Genomic DNA, 17353 nt, shown 5'->3' on the forward strand with positions numbered 1-17353 from the left:
AGCAAGATGGCTGCCACGCCAGAGTCTGCAAGTAAGATGGTTGCCATGACAGTGTCTGCAAGCAAAATGGCTGCCATGTCAGAGTCTTTGCTGGTTCCGCCCAGCCCTCCAGTGACCGCGCCCTCCAGTGACCGCTCGCCCAGATCTAGCTCCTTCAGTGTCTCCGCTGGAGATGCCCAGCCCTCCTGAATCTCCGCTGGGGTCGTCCAGCCGTCCAGAGCCCGCTCCTCAAGAGTGCCGTCCAGAGCCCGCTCCTCAAGAGCGCCGTCCAGAGCCCGCTCCTCAAGAGCGCCGTCCAGAGCCCCCCCCTTAAGAGCGCCGTCCAGAGCCTGCTCCTCAAGAGCGCCGTCCAGAGCCTGCTCCTCAAGAGCGCCGTCCAGAGCCCGCTCCTCAAGAGCCAGCGCGCCGTACAGAGCCGGAGCTCTCTCCTGCGCGCCCTCCAGAGCCGGAGCTCTCTCCTGCGCGCCCTCCAGAGCCGGAGCTCTCACCTGCCAATATGGCCTCCGTTCCTGAGTTCCCAGCCAAGATGGCCGCCGTTCCTGAGTTCCCGGTCAAGATGGCCACCAAGCCTGAATCCCTGGCCAAGATGGCCGTTGATCCCGAGTTCCCGGCCAAGATGGCTGCCAAGCCTGAGTTCCTGGCCAAGATGGTGCCAAGCCTGAGTCCCCGGCCAAGACGGCCGATGTTCCTGAGTTCCCAGCCAAGATGGCCGCCAAGCCTGAGTCCCCGGCCAAGATGGCCGCCAAGCCTGAGTCTGCACCCAAGATGGCTACCGCCAAGTCTGAGCCTCAGCTGGTTCCGCCCAGACTCCCTGAGCCTCCGCTGGTTCCGCCCAGCCTCCCAGAGCCTCCTCTGGTTCCGCCCAGTCTCCCAGAGTCTTTGCTGGTTCTGCCCAGCCCTCCAGTGACTGCGCCGCCAGAGTGCCCTCCAGTGACCGCGCCGCCAGAGCGCCCTCCAGTGACCGCGCCGCCAGAGCTAGCTCCTTCAGTGTCTCCGCTGGAGACGCCCAGCCCTCCTGAATCTCTGCTGGGGTCGTCTAGCCGTCCAGAGCCCGCTCCTCAAGAGCGCCGTCCAGAGCCCGCTCCTCAAGAGCGCCGTCCAGAGCCCCCCCCTTAAGAGCGCCGTCCAGAACCTGCTCCTCAAGAGCGCCGTCCAGAGCCTGCTCCTCAAGAGCGCCGTCCAGAGCCCGCGCCTCAAGAGCCAGCGCGCCCTCCTGCACGCCCTCCAGAGCCAGAGCTCTCTCCTGCGTACCCTTCCGTGCTCTTCTGGGTGGACTATGCCCTAGGTTCCCCCAAGAAAATTTTTTTTGGGGGGGGGCTACTCCCCTGATCAGCCATGGCCACCTGGACTGTTTACTCGGCCATGGCAACCTGGACTGTTTACTCGGCCATGGCCACTTGGACTGTTTACTCGGCCATGGCCACCTGGACTTTTTACTCGGCCATGGCCACCTGGACTGTTTACCCGGCCATGGCCACCTGGACTGTTTACCCGGCCACGGCTTCCTGAGCCCCCAGATCCGCCATGGCCTCCCGGACTGTTTACCCGGCCATGGCCCCCTGAGCTCCCAGATCCGCCATTGCCTCTCGGACTGCTTACCCGGCCATGGCCTCCGGAGCTCCCTGATCCACCCTGGAGACCACCCCTGTGTCCTGTGGTTCCTGTATCCCTGTCTAGTGGTCTTCAGGGCTCCCACCCCCCTCCCCTTTGGATGTTAGACGGCGCGAGACGCGCCTTTTGGGGAGGGGGTGTAATGTCAGTATTTTGTCCTGTCTTGTTCTGTTCTCCTAGTGTTTTCCCCCCTATGTTTCCAATTCTAATGGTTTAGTCCTTGTCTCCCCCTTTAGTTCTGTCTCATTTGGTCTAGTCATGCCCATATTTGTATTTCCCCCTCGTCATCCTATTATCTAGTTTGTAACCACGCCCTGGCTTCAGTGTATTTAAGTCTGTGTCTGCTCACTACCCCTTGTCCGTCGTTAACGTTACATGTTCTCATTTGATCTCCTGGTTTTTGTTTATTTTGTTTGTATTTCAGTGTTTCTTTTAAATAAACTGTTTACATTTAATTTACTCCGGTTCTCCTCATCCATCTCCACTCCTCAACCCCGCCTGACTGTGACACTTAGTTTCACATAATCTTTTTTGGTGAAATAGTTTTATCAACAAAATATCATTGCATTCGTTGTTAGATGCATCGCTTTCTGACAGGATGTTGACATGCACACAGACGTAGTAGGTGGACTTTTACGTGCTTTTCCCAAACCAGGGAAGTGACGTTGACGTGTCGCCTATTTGGATTTTTAAAATAACTGTTACCCGATCCCTACTAGTCTCAAAAATCGTCGTTGACATCACTTTCCTGGTTTGGGAAAAGCACGTAAAAAAAGTCCACCTACTATGTCTATGTGCATGTCAACTTCCAACTATCCAATTTTTTTTCCCTGAAGTATTAACAACTAAGTAATACAACTTAGTAATAGTAATCATACCAAACTTCTACAGTAGTGTAAATAGGGTATGTACTCACAAAACGCTGCATTGGAAAATTTGTAAATCCACCATGAGTGTATTAAAAACAACTGTTACCCGATCCCTACTAGTCTCAAAAATCGACGTCGTCGTCACTTCGCTGGTTTGAGAAAAGCACGTAAAAAAAGTCCACCTACTACATCTGTGTGCATGTCAACTTCCAACTATACAATTTTTTTTTCCTGAAGTATTAACAACTTAGTTTCACATAATCTTTTTTGGTGAAATTTTTTTATCAACAAAATATCATTGCATTCGTCGTTAGATGCATGGCTTTCTGACAGGATGTTGACATGCACACAGACGTAGTAGGTGGACTTTTACCTGCTTTTCCCAAACCAGGGAAGTGACGTCGACGTGTCGCCTATTTGGATTTTTAAAACAACTGTTACCCGATCCCTACTAGTCTCAAAAATCGACGTCGACGTCACTTCCCTGGTTTGGGAAAAACACATAAAAAAGTCCACCTACTACGTCTGTGTGCATGTCAACTTCCAACTATCCAATATTTTTTTCCTGAAGTATTAACAACTTAGTAATACAACTTAATAATAGTAATCTTACCAAACTTCTACAGTAGTGTAAATAGGGTATGTACTCACAAAACGCTGCATTGGAAAATTTGTAAGTCCACCATGAGTGTATTAAAAACAGCTGTTACCCGATCCCTACTAGTCTCAAAAATCGACGTCAACGTCACTTCCCTGGTTTGGGAAAAGCACGTAAAAAAAAAGTCCACCTACTACGTCTGTGTGCATGTCAACTTCCAACTATCCAATTTTTTTTTCCTGAAGTATTAACATCTTAGTTTCACATAATCTTTTTTTGTGAAATTGTTTTATCAACAAAATATCATTGCATTCGTCGTTAGATGTATCGCTTTCTGACAGGATGTTGACATGCACACAGAGAGGCAGGAGTTATGCGGCAAAGCGAAGCGTGTGGCTGCATCAGCCTCGGGTGTGCATTCCCTGGTGAAAAAAAAAAAACAGTCTACCAGCCTGGTTTTAGCTGGTCAGCAGGCTGGTTTTAGAGGGGTTTTGGCCACTTTCCCAGCCTGGCCAGGCTGGAAGACCAGCTAAAACCAGCTACTTCCAGCTAAGACCAGCCAACCAGCCTAGGCTGGTTTTAGTTGTTTTTTTCAGCAGGGTTATTTTCGTAGAATTTAACGTACTGCGCAACTTGATCAAAAAAGAGCTCTGCTACTGAAAAGCTATTTGATTTAGAGAACAGCAACGCTACCACCATGCTACTGAGAAATGTAGTTAAGCTAGTAGCGACGCTACTGCCCAACACTGTGAAGTACAAAGACTTGTTAACAGCATGGATAATAGAGTTTCCTCTATTAATTTTAGCTTGACTTTTGTATTCTGTATTCACTATAGCCTAATTTGTGTTGTATTTTATAGTTTAATATAACATTTTTGAGCTACTCGTTTTTCATTCTTGTTCTGTAATACCATTTAATTTAAAGGGTTTGTTGTGGATTACGGATATAATGTTTATAAAGGTTTCATTATATTTATTGGTATTTAATATAGATAAACAGGCCCCCATAACATATGAAATGCTTCTCCAACTTACACCACTGGCTAGTGCAGTGGATGTAAATCTGAAGATCATGTACTGTGAAGACACAGGAACTGAAGTCTCTTTTGCTTGTGAATGGCGGAGGGCAGAAGTCTTCAAGAATGACTGGGTGTATGGTCAAGAATGGAACTTTAGGAAGATAATTAGGGTGAGGATGCAAAATAGCTAAGTATAAGAAGGATGGCAAATCCCCAATTCTTTTAAAAGAAATAAAGGCCCTAAGAAAAAACATCTTTAGAGTTAGAAACATGTTTATTTATTTATTTTTAGTGAAGTGACCTATGGCATGCTAGCACTACATTAAAATGCTAATAATGTGAACACACTGAAATATACTAGAAATGTGATAATTTATGCTAGCAACATGTTAAAAAAATGCTAGAAACATGTTAGCAAAACACTAAAACACATTAGCCATGTGTTAAACATGCTGCCATAAGTAAAATAACATGCTAATAATGTGCTAAAACATGCTATGAACATGTTATCAATGCTAAAATCTGCAAGCAATGATATTAATTATATTAATCCTGCCCTTTATAATGTCATACAGGGACAAAAAAGGAAGGAAAAAAAAACTTTCTAAAACTTATGCAAACCCTAAAGGAATGTCTTTGGCATGGAAATACTCTATCATGGAAATACTCTGTTATATGTGACCCTGGACCACAAAACCAGTCATAAGGTTAAATTTGACAAAACTGAGATTTATACATCATATAAAAGCCCAATAAATAAGCTTTCTATTGGTGTATGGTTTGTTAGGATAGGACAATATTTGGCTGAGATACATCTGTTTGAAATCAGAAATCTGAGGATGCAAAAAAATCAAAAAGACTGAGAAAATCACCTTTAAAGTTGTCCAAATTAGGTTCTTAACAATGCATATTACTAATCAAAAATTACATTTTGATATGTTTACAGTAGGAATTTTACAAAAAAATCTTCATGGAACATCAACTTTACTTAATTTCTTAATGATTTTTGGCATAAAAGAAAAATCTAAAATTTTGACCCATGCAATGTATTTTTGGCTATTGCTACAAATATACCCCAGCGACTTAAGACTGGTTTTGTGGTCCAGGGTCACATATTTGTTTCTTGAGACTTTGGACATGTTTAGCATGATAATCAAACTCTTTAGCAGTGTAAATAAGTCAGAATGCAGAACCCCTTTAAAGCCTTTAAAATACTTAAAACTTTCTGGTCAGGCTTCTCATGCCACCATCAAAGTTTGTCTTGACATACTTTTGTTGTGTAGTTTTTCATAGAATGTTTTAAGCATTATTTTTATTACCTTAGTAATAAAAGTACATAGATGGTAAAGGTCATGCAAAATCAGGCACTATACCTGAAGAAGTTCACTATGGCCTGGAAGTCTCCTGGAATGAGAACAATAAGAGCAATGACTGTGTTGAAAATGAGGGCTGGAGAGGGAGTAAGCCTGCGCATGTGAGCCATGGCTAGGATGTCTGGCTGAAAGACAGGAAACACTTATGATTGTACTTTTCTAGATCCAGATAGTTCATGTACATTTATGATACATATGATTTTCAGTATATTTGTTGTGGTGCACAAATATACAGAAACTATATGATAAAACACTACTAAATGTAAATATACACTGTCGTTCAAAAGTTTGGGATCTTGTAATGATCTTGTACAAGTCTACAAGACTGTTGAATGTTTTTAAAGAAGAATGTTTTTTAAGAAGTCTCTTATGCTCATCAAGGCTGCATTTATTTCATCACAAATACAGAAGAAAAACAGTACTTTGCAAAATGTTACTACAATATAAAATAATGGTTTCTAGTTTATTATAATATAAAATGTAATTTATTCGTGTGATGCAAAGCTGAATTTTCATCAGTCACATGATCCTTCAGAAACCATTCTAATGATGCTGATTTATTATCCGATTTATTATGAATTATCTATGCTGGCAACAGTTGTGCTGCCAAATTTGGAATCTGGGATACTTTTTTCAGGATTCTTTGATGATAAAAAAAAGTTAAAAAAGAACAGCATTTATTCAAAATGTAAATACTTTCTAACAATATATGTGTCATGGTCGTGTATTGGAGGTGAAGTGGTGGAGATCCAAACAGAAGCCGGGGAAACGGAATACAAACAAAAACACTTTAAGAAAAAACAAACATAAATCCGGGAGCACATGGAAAACACAAAGTAACTTCATCGACGGACAAACGGGTAGTGCAAACACAGAACCTTAAATACACAAAGGACAGGGCGTGGTTACAAACGAGGTAACAAGGGGGAAATACAAATATGGGCAAGAACAAACCAAATGGAAACAAAACTAGAGGGGAAGACAAGGACTAAACCATTTAAACTAGAAACAGAGGGGGAAAAACACTAGGAAAACAGAACAAAACACAGACATAATCCTGACATTACACCCCCCCCTCCCCGAAGGCGCGTCTCGCGCCTAATAACATCTATAGGGGAGGGAGGGTGGGCGTCCTGGAGACCGCTAGGTAGGGACACAGGATGGTGGTCTCCAGGGCGGATCAGGGAGCTCAGGGGGCCATGGCCGGGTGAACAGTCCAGGAGGCCATGGTGGGTCTGGGAGCTCAGGGGGCCATGGCCGGGTGAACAGTCCAGGTGGCCATGGCGGATCTGGGTGCTCAGGAAGCCATGGCCGAGTAAACAGTCCAGGTGGCCATGGCGGATCTGGGGGCTCAGGAAGCCATGGCTGAGTAAACAGTCCAGGTGGCCATGGCGGATCTGGGGGCTCAGGAAGCCATGGCCGAGTAAACAGTCCAGGTGGCCATGGCAGATCTGGGGGCTCAGGAAGCCATGGCCGAGTAAACATTCCAGGTGGCCATGGCTGATCAGGGGAGTACCCCCCCCCCAAAAAAAAAATTTCTTGGGGAAACTTAAGGCATAGTCCACCCAGGAGAGCACGGAAGGGCGTGCTGGAAAAAGCGCCGGCTCTGGAGGGCGCGCAGGAGAGAGCTCCAGCTCTGGAGAGCGCGCTGGATCTTGAGGAGCGGGCTCTGGACGGCGCTCTTGAGGAGCGGGCTCTGGACGGCGCTCTTGAGGAGCGGGCTCTGGAGGACTGGACGACCCCAGCGGAGACTCTGGGGGGCTGGGCGTCTCCAGCGGAGACTCTGGAAGAGCAGGCTCTGGGCGAGCGGTCACTGGAGGGCGCTCTGGCGGCGCGGTCACTGGAAGGCTGGGTGGAACCAGCGAAGACTCTGGGAGACTGGGGCGGAACCAGCGGAGATTCTGACTTGACGGTAGCCATCTTGGGTGCAGATTCAGGCTTGGCGGCCATTTTGGCCGGGGACTCAGGCTTGGCGGCCATCTTGGCCAGAGACTCAGGAACGGAGGCCATCTTGCGTGCAGACTCCTGCGTGGCAGCCATTTTGCGTGCAGACTCTGGCGTGGCAACTGACGGGCTTGAACGCGGAGAGGAAGCCTGAGACACTGGGCTGAGGACCATCGTGGGGCTTAGGAGGACTTGGGGACACGTGGGGGACAAGGGAGTGAGGTCGCTAGAGTGATATGCGGAGGGTTTTGGCATGTTTCCAGATGGGAGGAGGATTACCATCCTCCACCATGACTTGGAATGGGGAATCACATAAATCAAGAACAAAATTTACAAAATCTGCTACAGGACGGTAGCAATCACTAGGAGTAATCAAATTAAACAAACTATCATCTTTGAGTCCAATCTGGAAACATGCGTTAACCCTCTTGTCACTCCATCCCACCAGATGGTAAACGCTCAAAAACTCCTCCACATATTCCTCCAGCGAACGCTCACCTTGATGCAAGTTCCAAAGGAGGTCCTCAGCCCGGTTCATCTTCTTGTATTTGGTCCATCGATCTATCACGGTCGTGTATTGGAGGTGAAGTGGTGGAGATCCAAACAGAAGCCGGGGAAACGGAATACAAACAAAAACACTTTATTTAAGAAAAAACAAACATAAATCCGGGAGCACATGGAAAACACGAAGTAACTTCATCGACGGACAAACGGGGAGTGCAAACACAGAACCTTAAATACACAAAGGACAGGGCGTGGTTACAAACGAGATAACAAGATAACAAGGGGGAAATACAAATATGGGCAAGAACAAACCAAATGGAAACAAAACTAGAGGGGAAGACAAGGACTAATCCATTTAACCTGGAAACAGAGGGGGAAAACACAAGGAAAACAGAACAAAACACAGACATAATCCTGACAATATGTCTTTCCTATATATATATATATATATATATATATTTTTTTTTTATTATTATTTAACTTATCCTTTCTGAATAAAAATATTAATTTCTTTAAAAAAAAAGAAAGAATAAAAAACCCCAAACTTTTGAATCACAGGTCCAAAAAATATATTAAGCAGCACAACTGTGGGGGAGCCTGTCCTGTGGGTGTCGCTGTTTCACTGTTTTCCCTGCTTCCTGTTTGCCTTGCCTTGCTGCAGAGTGGTCTGTGTTTGTTGCTCCCTGCAGCTTCGGTTTTCTGATCTTATCCATCAAACTAATCTGACTAATTTGATCGTTCGCCTTATTCTATAATCACGAGTGCAGCACGTTAGCATTCCATTAGCCAGTTAACTTTCCACTCGCACTCCATTTACGCTTTTAACTCTTGTTTACTATCTTTAGCATTGCGTTAGCCGGTTAGCTTGTCATCTGCGTTCCATTCACGTTTTTTCTCTTGTGTTTAATATCGTTAGTACTCCTTTAGCCAGTTCCGTTCCGTTTTTTCAGGAATTCAAACAACAACAGTGGTAAGTTGGAATCATTCCACAATCACGGTGAGTAATGGCTTCTTCTCCTACAATTGTTGTCTGCACTGCTTGCCACATGTATAGCTTATCTATCTCTGTCAGCAGTGAGCCTTATACATGTGATAAATGCAGGAATATAGTCAGGCTGACAGAGAAGATTTCAGAACTAGAATCACGCATCCAAACTTTAATAGAGGATAGTAAGAATGTGAGGGCCTTAGATACGGTTTTGGATGTGACTAGCTCAGAAAGCCCTGTACATTGCTCGGTTCCAGTAACAACACCCGTGCAGCAGGGCAACTGGGTTACTGTGAGACAGCATAGTCGCGGGTCAAAACACCGCTCTTCCGTTCCGATCAGAACATCAAACAGGTTCTCCCCACTCAGTGAACCACCCACTGAGAAACCTGAGGAAAGTGCTCTAGTAATTGGCGATTCTATTGTACAGAACGTGAAAATAGAGACTCCAGCCACCATAGTCCAGTGTTTACCGGGAGCCAGAGCGCCTGACATCTTGGCAATTTAAAAGTGCTGGCTAATGCTAAACGTAAATTCAGTAAGATTGTTATTCACGTCGGCACTAATGATGTTCAACTTCGCCAGTCGGAGATCACTAAAAATAATGTTAAAGAGGTGTGTGAACTTGCAAGTACGATGTCAGACACTGTAATATGCTCTGGTCCCCTCCCTGCTTACTGTGGTGACGAGATACACAGTAGACTGTGGTCACTCAATGTCAAAGTGGTGCCCACGAAATAACATAGGTTTCATAGACAATTGGACGAGTTTCTGGGGCAGACCTGACCTGTTGAAAAGAGATGGTCTTCATCCCTCCGGATGTGGAGCATCTCTCCTATCTAGAAATATGGCACATAGTCTTAGCGTTTGCACTTGACTAACTGGGGCCCAGGTCAGGAAGCAGACAGACTGGCTAAACCGACCGTCTGCTAGCCGCCTCACGTCACAGAAATCAGTTAATTCTCAGCACATAGAGACCCTTTCACCTAGATATCACACTATAGAGACTGTGTCTGTTCCCCGAGCAAGAAAATACAAAAAACGCCTGAATCAAATCAAGACTAACAATTTAATTGATGTTCAACAAATAAAAAATATATATAATACAGAGAAACAATTGATAAAGCTTGGCTTATTAAATATCAGGTCCCTTTCTACGAAAGCACTTTTTGTAAATGATATGATCACTGATTATAAGCTAGATGTGCTCTGTTTGACAGAAACCTGGCTAAAACCAGACGATTACATTATTTTAAACGAGTCCACCCTCCAAGATTACTGTTATAAACATGAACCGTGTCTAAAAGGTAAAGGGGGAGGTGTTTCTACTATTTATAGCAATATTCTCAATGTCTCTCAGAGAAAGGACTTCAAATATAAATCGTTTGAAGTAATGGTGCTTCATATAGCATTATCCAGAGAAACAAGTGCTAATGATAAATCCGCCGTGACGTTTGTACTAGCTACTGTTTACAGGCCACCAGGGCACCATACAGACTTTATTAAAGAATTTGCTGATTTTCTATCCGAGTTGATGTTGGCCGCAGATAAAGTCTTAATAGTGGGTAATTTTAACATCCATGTTGATAATGATAAAGATGCATTAGGAACAGCATTTATAGATATTTTGAACTCTATTGGGGTTAGACGACACGTGTCAGGTCCTACTCATTGCCGAAATCATACTCTAGATTTAATACTGTCACATGGAATTGATGTTAATGGTGTTGAAATTCTGCAGCAAAGCGATGATATCTCAGATCATTATCTAGTCTCTTGTATACTCCAGATAGCTAAAACTGTAAATTCAACTCCTTGCTACAAGTACGGTAGAACCATCACTTCTACTACAAAAGACTGCTTTGTAAGTAATCTTCCTGACTTATCTGAATTCCTCAGCATATCCAATAGCTCAGAAAAACTTGATGTAATAGAAACTATGGAATCTCTCTTTTCTAGCACTTTAGATACAGTTGCTCCAGTGTGCTTAAAAAAGATTAAGAAAAACAGTGTAACACCATGGTATAACGATCACACTCGCGCCCTAAAGAGAAAAGCACGAAAAATGGAACGCAGCTGGAGGAAAACAAAACTAGAGGTTTCTCGTACTGCTTGGCGTGAATTTAACTTATCTTATAGAAAAGCATTAAAAACTGCCAGATCGGATTACTTTTCATCTCTCTTAGAAGAAAACAAACATAACCCTGGGTATTTGTTCAATACTGTGGTTAAATTAACGAAAAATATAGCAGAAACAGGTGCAGACATTTCCCAACAGCACAGCAGTAATGACTTTATGAAGTACTTTACCTCCAAGATAGACACTATTAGAGATAAAATTGTAACCATACAGCCGCCCGCTACAGTATCGCATCAGATAATGCGTTGTAGATCTCCTGAGGAACAATTCCACTCATTCTCTATTATAGGAGAGGAAGAATTGTATAAAATTGTTAAATCATCTAAACCTACAACATGCATGTTAGACCCTATTCCATCTAAGCTACTAAAGGAGGTACTTCCAGAAGTCTTCTGAATATTATTAATTCGTCACTATCATTAGGATATGTCCCCAAAACCTTCAAACTGGCTGTTATTAAGCCACTCATTAAAAAACCACAACTTGACCCCACTGAATTAATTAACTACAGACCAATTTCGAATCTCCCTTTTCTGTCAAAGATACTAGAAAAGGTAGTATCCTCACAATTATGCTCCTTCTTAGAGAAAAATGGTATCTGTGAGGATTTCCAGTCAGGTTTTAGACCATATCATAGTACTGAGACTGCTCTTATTAGAGTTACAAATGACCTGCTCTTGTCAACCGATCGTGGTTGCATCTCTCTATTAGTGCTACTGGATCTTAGTGCTGCGTTTGATACTATTGACCACAACATTCTTTTAAATAGACTTGAAAATTATGTAGGCATTAATGGTAGTGCACTGGCTTGGTTCGAATCGTACTTATCAGACCGTCATCAGTTTGTGGCAATATGATACTCAGCTCTATATTTCTTCACAGCCCGGCAAAACATATCAATTCGAAAAACTAACAGAATGCATAGCTGATATTAAAAACTGGATGGTGAATAACTTCTTACTGTTAAATCCTGAAAAAACAGAGGTGTTAATTATTGGACCTAAAACCTCTACAAGTAATGACCTACTACAGTCTAATACTAGATGGCTGCTCTGTAAATTCGTCGTCATCAGTTAGGAACCTAGGCGTCCTATTCGATAGCAATCTCTCCTTTGAAAGCCACATTTCTAGCATTTGCAAAACCGCATTTTTCCATCTTAAAAATATATCGAAATTACGACCTATGCTATCAATGTCAAATGCTGAAACATTAATTCATGCGTTCATGACCTCAAGGGTAGATTATTGTAATGCTTTATTGGGTGGTTGTTCTGCACGCTTAATAAATAAACTCCAGCTGGTCCAAAATGCAGCAGCTAGAGTTCTTACTAGAACTAGAAAGTATGACCATATTAGCCCGGTTCTGTCAGCACTGCATTGGCTCCCTATAAAACATCGTATAGAGTGAATTGAAGAGAGGCCATTGAAATGTCAAATTCATCTTTCAAGATTAAAAATCTAACAATTACATGTTTTATTAAATTACAGACTCTATATTGGTGGTTTGCAAAAAAGAGACAATTCATTATTAGGAAAACATAACATTTAAAAAATATATTTCATGTTTTACTACTCTAATGGCATACATATCATATCAGAATGATTTCTGAAAGACCATGTGACACTGAAGACTGGAGTAATGATGCTAAAAATTCAGCTTGGATCACAGGAATAACTTAGATTTTAATGTATATTATAACAGAAAAACATCCTTTTACATCGTAATAATATTTCACAGTGTATTATTTCTGTATTTTTGATCAAATAAATGCAGCCTTGATGAGCATAAAAAACTTTTTTTAAAAACATTAAAACTCTAAACATTAAAACCTTTGAATGGCATATGAAATATGTAATATGTTTAAATATAATCAATGCAAAATTCTAAAACAGTTTAGTAAATGCTTCTAATTTAAGATAAACAGGAACTGATAAAAAACTGAATGTTTTGGAATGAAGGGTTACAGTGTAACTCAGAAAGCATGCTGTGAACTGCTCTAGTAAATGCTAAACAGCCATTTAAATGTAGACCAGCAAGCTCATTGGCTGCGTATGCAACAGGAACCAATCAGCTTATGCCATATAGTTTAATGCTGTAAATTTCCTGAATTCATTCTTTTTATTTAATTTTTTTGTTGATAAAAGGAGGGTAAGATAAAGTATAAAGAATAAGTAATTAATGCTGTCACAAAAACTGTAAGCAGTACATCTGGGTAAAAATGTAATCATCTTTATATTTACAAATTCTGCATTATACTCAAACTACTGATTTGTCTCTCACACTGTTTTCAGTTGTAATATTTCTTACCATGTGTCCCTCTCTCGCTGCTACGTAACACACTCGTCCTCCACTGAAAAAGGATCCATTTAGAGAACCAAATGCTGAGAGTGCTGCAGCAACAGACATCACCCAGCCCCATCTTCCTAATACTTTATTCCTTTTGCAAGAAACATATAATAGTTAGTGAACATCATAGAACAAAAATCCTTGTCCCAACATAATTATCAAGATTGTGTAAAATAACAACAACAGCATTTTGTAAATGTGAGCACATAACACTTGTTATATTATCTAAAAAACATATTGTACAGCATTCATTGCACAGATTCTTACCCCCAAGTGACAGCCACTGCACTGGATGATATCATCTCTGCAGGTGTCATGACAACTAGATAACTGACATTGACCATTAGGTACAGAATTGTTACCATGGGAATAGCTATCATCAGTGCCCTTGGCAGGTTCACCTGAAAGACAAAATCATTTTAATAAAAAGAGGGTTATAGTGATGAATAAAATAAATTCTTGCGGTTGTGATATATCAGCCTGGTCTCATTGTGTGTGTGTGTATATATATATATATATATATATATATATATATATATATATATATATATATATATATATAGGTATTAGTATTTAACGTTTACAACCACAAAACGTAAATTTTTGTATGCTTTTATTGATGATGAAATGTACAATTTGGATGTATTTTAATGTTTAAAATGTATAGAAATTGCTAAAATATTTAAATATAAAATATTAATATTTAAAATATTAATTAATCATTAAGATATTTGTATCAATGCATTTTTTTAAATAATTTTATCGATAAGCGGTTTAGATTTTTAGACACCTTAACCTACCTCCAAAATTAAACCTTCTCATTTTATAGCAAATTTAAATAAATTTAAAACTTAAATATGCAGGGAAATTTTAGTAACAATACTACATTCAAAATATATTATTTATAGTCTACCTATAAGCATATAGAAGTAATGTAATTACAAAACAAAATATATAACACTATTCTAGTGGTTTTTGGATATTTTAATAAACAAATCTTACATATTGTGCCTTTAAAGTGTAGTCTTGATTAACATTATGTAAAAAAAATGTATAAAATGCTGAAAATACGTCAGTATTGTGCATTAAAATGCTGTAAATACTTTAGTATTGTACAATTTAGTGCCTGTGAAAACGTAAGAAAATATGCATTTTGTAGAACCACATTTTACATAAACGTAAAATCATGTTGGACATATCCACATTTATTACCTTAATTATATAATGACATCAGCTTACTTTATTAATTTAAATACTGCATATAATCATGACATGGCAGAAGATTTCATCTCACCTCCGGCCTTTTCACCTCCTCTGTAACATTGTTTAAGTTGGCCCACCCAGAATATGACCACAGACATTGATACAGTGCCATTCCAACTGTATTAATGCCAAGCTTTGTGTCTGCAAAGGCACTTTCTAGACTGTAGAGGCTTCCATAGTTTCCCTGTAGAAGTGTTATAATTCCTCCAATAACTATTATCATTAGACCCACAAATTTTGCCACCATAAAGACCACCTGAGTAGCCATGGTAAAACGTATATTTAGCATGTTGGCCATTGCAATCACCAACACACATGCTGCAGCAATACACTTCACCACTAGTATGGGAGGTGTACAGCCTGGGTAAAATGGTGCCGCGGCATATTTAGCAAAGCTCAGGGAACCAGCTATAATCCCAGATGGCTTCATCACAAACACGGTTGTAAAGGCCACAATGAATGCAGGACAAGGACCATAAATTTGCAGTATATAGCTATAGTTGCCCCCTGATTCTCTTATAATGGTTCCCATCTCAGAATATGACAAAGCAGTACACATGCATACTATACCACACACTGCCCAGATGATCAAGCTTGCCCCTGAACTCCCAACATACGCCAGTACAAACTGTGGAGACATAAAAATTCCTGAACCTATCATGATGCCTGCAACCAAAGATACAGCACTGGTGAGCCCCAACTCCCGTTTTAAGGCCAATTTTTCATTTCCTGCTTTTTTCATTTTTCTAAGATGTAAAAAGAAGGCTGCCGTGACTCAGATCTGTGATTCTGAAGAAGATAAAATGAAGAAAGAGACGCGTTTCAAGAAGTTCAAAGTTCTTGTTCAATATTAACTAAACTGACAGGTTAAGGTCTCATAGCTTCAACAGTGTTGGAAAGGTTACTTTGGAAATGTAATAGGTTACAGATTACAAGTTACCCTATTTAAAATGTATTGTAACTATTTCAAATACTTTATTAAAGAAATGTAACATACTTTTTCAAGTACAGTAAAGTGGGCAGGGTTAATCTTACAGGAGTACTCAACATTGATTACTGTCACACTTTTTAAAGTCGTTCATCACTTGATTTAAAATTAAAATAATTTATCTTTAAAGCACAACCACCACAAAATCTGACTTTAGCAGATTTTCTTTTTAACTTTGAGATTGTTCTGAGGTTAAATACAGATTTAAAATCATAAGATATAGTTCAATAGCTATTATACTGTTTTTGAAATCAAATCTTTGCATAGTTATGACAGGACAACATTGGCATCAAAAATGCCTTGTGCGGAAAAAACAGTTTAAAAAAAAAATAAAGCAAATGTAAAAGCTCAAATAGGAAATAAAACAATTATAATGTCTTATTTCGTGCCCTAATCTCCTAAACATTGGTGTCATAATTAACAGCAGTCAGTGCAGTTTTGGAAAGAAAGCAGTCAAATCTTTATGTGTGTGAAAATATTCAAATGTAACCCTCTTTTATAATCATAGACATTTTCATAAGTAACTGTCATTTAATTACATCATTTTTTATTAACTGTAACATATTACAGTTACAGTTACAATTCCATTACATGTAACTAGTTACTGTTACAGAGGCGGTGAGAGGTAGATCCAAATGCAGCTTTATTGACGGACGTGGTCAAAACAGGCAGGGTCAATCACCAGCAAACAGGAATACAAAGGCTAAGACAAAAGCGTAAACCGAAAAGACAGGCGTGGGTCAATACCAAAAGAGCAGTCCAAAGTAACAAAAAAAACCAAACAAAGAAACACGACAAAATTATAACTAAAACTAAGACTCAAAACAAAACCAGGAATAAACTATGAAACTATGGAAACGACAAGGCTAGGAAACATGGAAAACGCTTGGTAAGGTCCGCAAGAGCAAAACAATACTTTGCGATGTGTGTGTGGCATGGGCTTGCTTAAATGGCTGACAAACAGGAAGTAACCAGTGAAGCAGCAGAGGGAGCAGCAACAGTCAGTGAGGGGCAAGGCTCCATCTGCTGGCCTGGTATAACAGTTACACCCAACACTGCTTCACAATATGTTGGATTTACAAGTAGACTTATCCTTTATATGTGTGTATCATGCCAACATGATGGCATCCACTACCCGATGGGCTAATCTCAAATTGGAAGCATCCTTCCCCTTCCACTGATAAAAAGCTGCTCTGAGCATCTAAAGCTCTCTGCTCAGATAAATGTACAAAGCAAGCACTGGACATAAAATGGAAAGTGGAAACATTTGGGCACATAGCCGAGGAGAGGGCATTAAGCTCAATTGACTGCAAGGGCTCAATGGAAGTTCTCAACAAGGCCTGCTAGACTAAGAAGAGTTCCCAAGACAGGATAATGCATGGTCTTAGACAGTTGAGCTTACTTGTGCTTCTAAGGAACCTAATGTTCGGGTTTTGCTCTCCCAAAGACTTGCCACCCACAGTGTCATGAAGCAATAGCAGCCATATACAGGTGCTGGTCATATATTTAGAATATCTTCAGAAAGTTGATTTATTTCAATAATTCCATTCAAGAAGTGAAACTTGTATAATGCATACATTCATTCCACACAGACTGATATATTTCAAGTGTTTATTTCTTTTAATTTTGATGATTATAACTGACAACTAATGAAAACCCCAATTCAGTATCTCAGAAAGTTAGAATATTACTTAAGACCAATACAAAGA

General features: G+C 40.8%; 1 protein-coding gene across 1 annotated transcript in view; it reads right to left on the reverse strand.

Moving 5' to 3' along the window:
* LOC141312708 (b(0,+)-type amino acid transporter 1) overlaps nt 1-15398 on the reverse strand; it is a 124820-nt gene extending 109422 nt beyond the window's left edge. Inside the window, exons 1-4 of the mRNA XM_073832594.1 lie at nt 14688-15398; nt 13661-13794; nt 13355-13484; nt 5471-5595 (exon numbers count right to left, since the gene is read on the reverse strand). Coding sequence (XP_073688695.1) covers nt 5471-5595; nt 13355-13484; nt 13661-13794; nt 14688-15398 — 1100 coding nt within the window. The remainder of the gene's footprint in view (nt 1-5470; nt 5596-13354; nt 13485-13660; nt 13795-14687) is intronic.
* Between the last annotated feature and the right edge of the window lie 1955 nt (nt 15399-17353).

Source organism: Garra rufa, unplaced genomic scaffold (genome assembly GCF_049309525.1).
Source record: "Garra rufa unplaced genomic scaffold, GarRuf1.0 hap1_unplaced_004, whole genome shotgun sequence".
Lineage (NCBI taxonomy): Eukaryota > Metazoa > Chordata > Actinopteri > Cypriniformes > Cyprinidae > Garra > Garra rufa.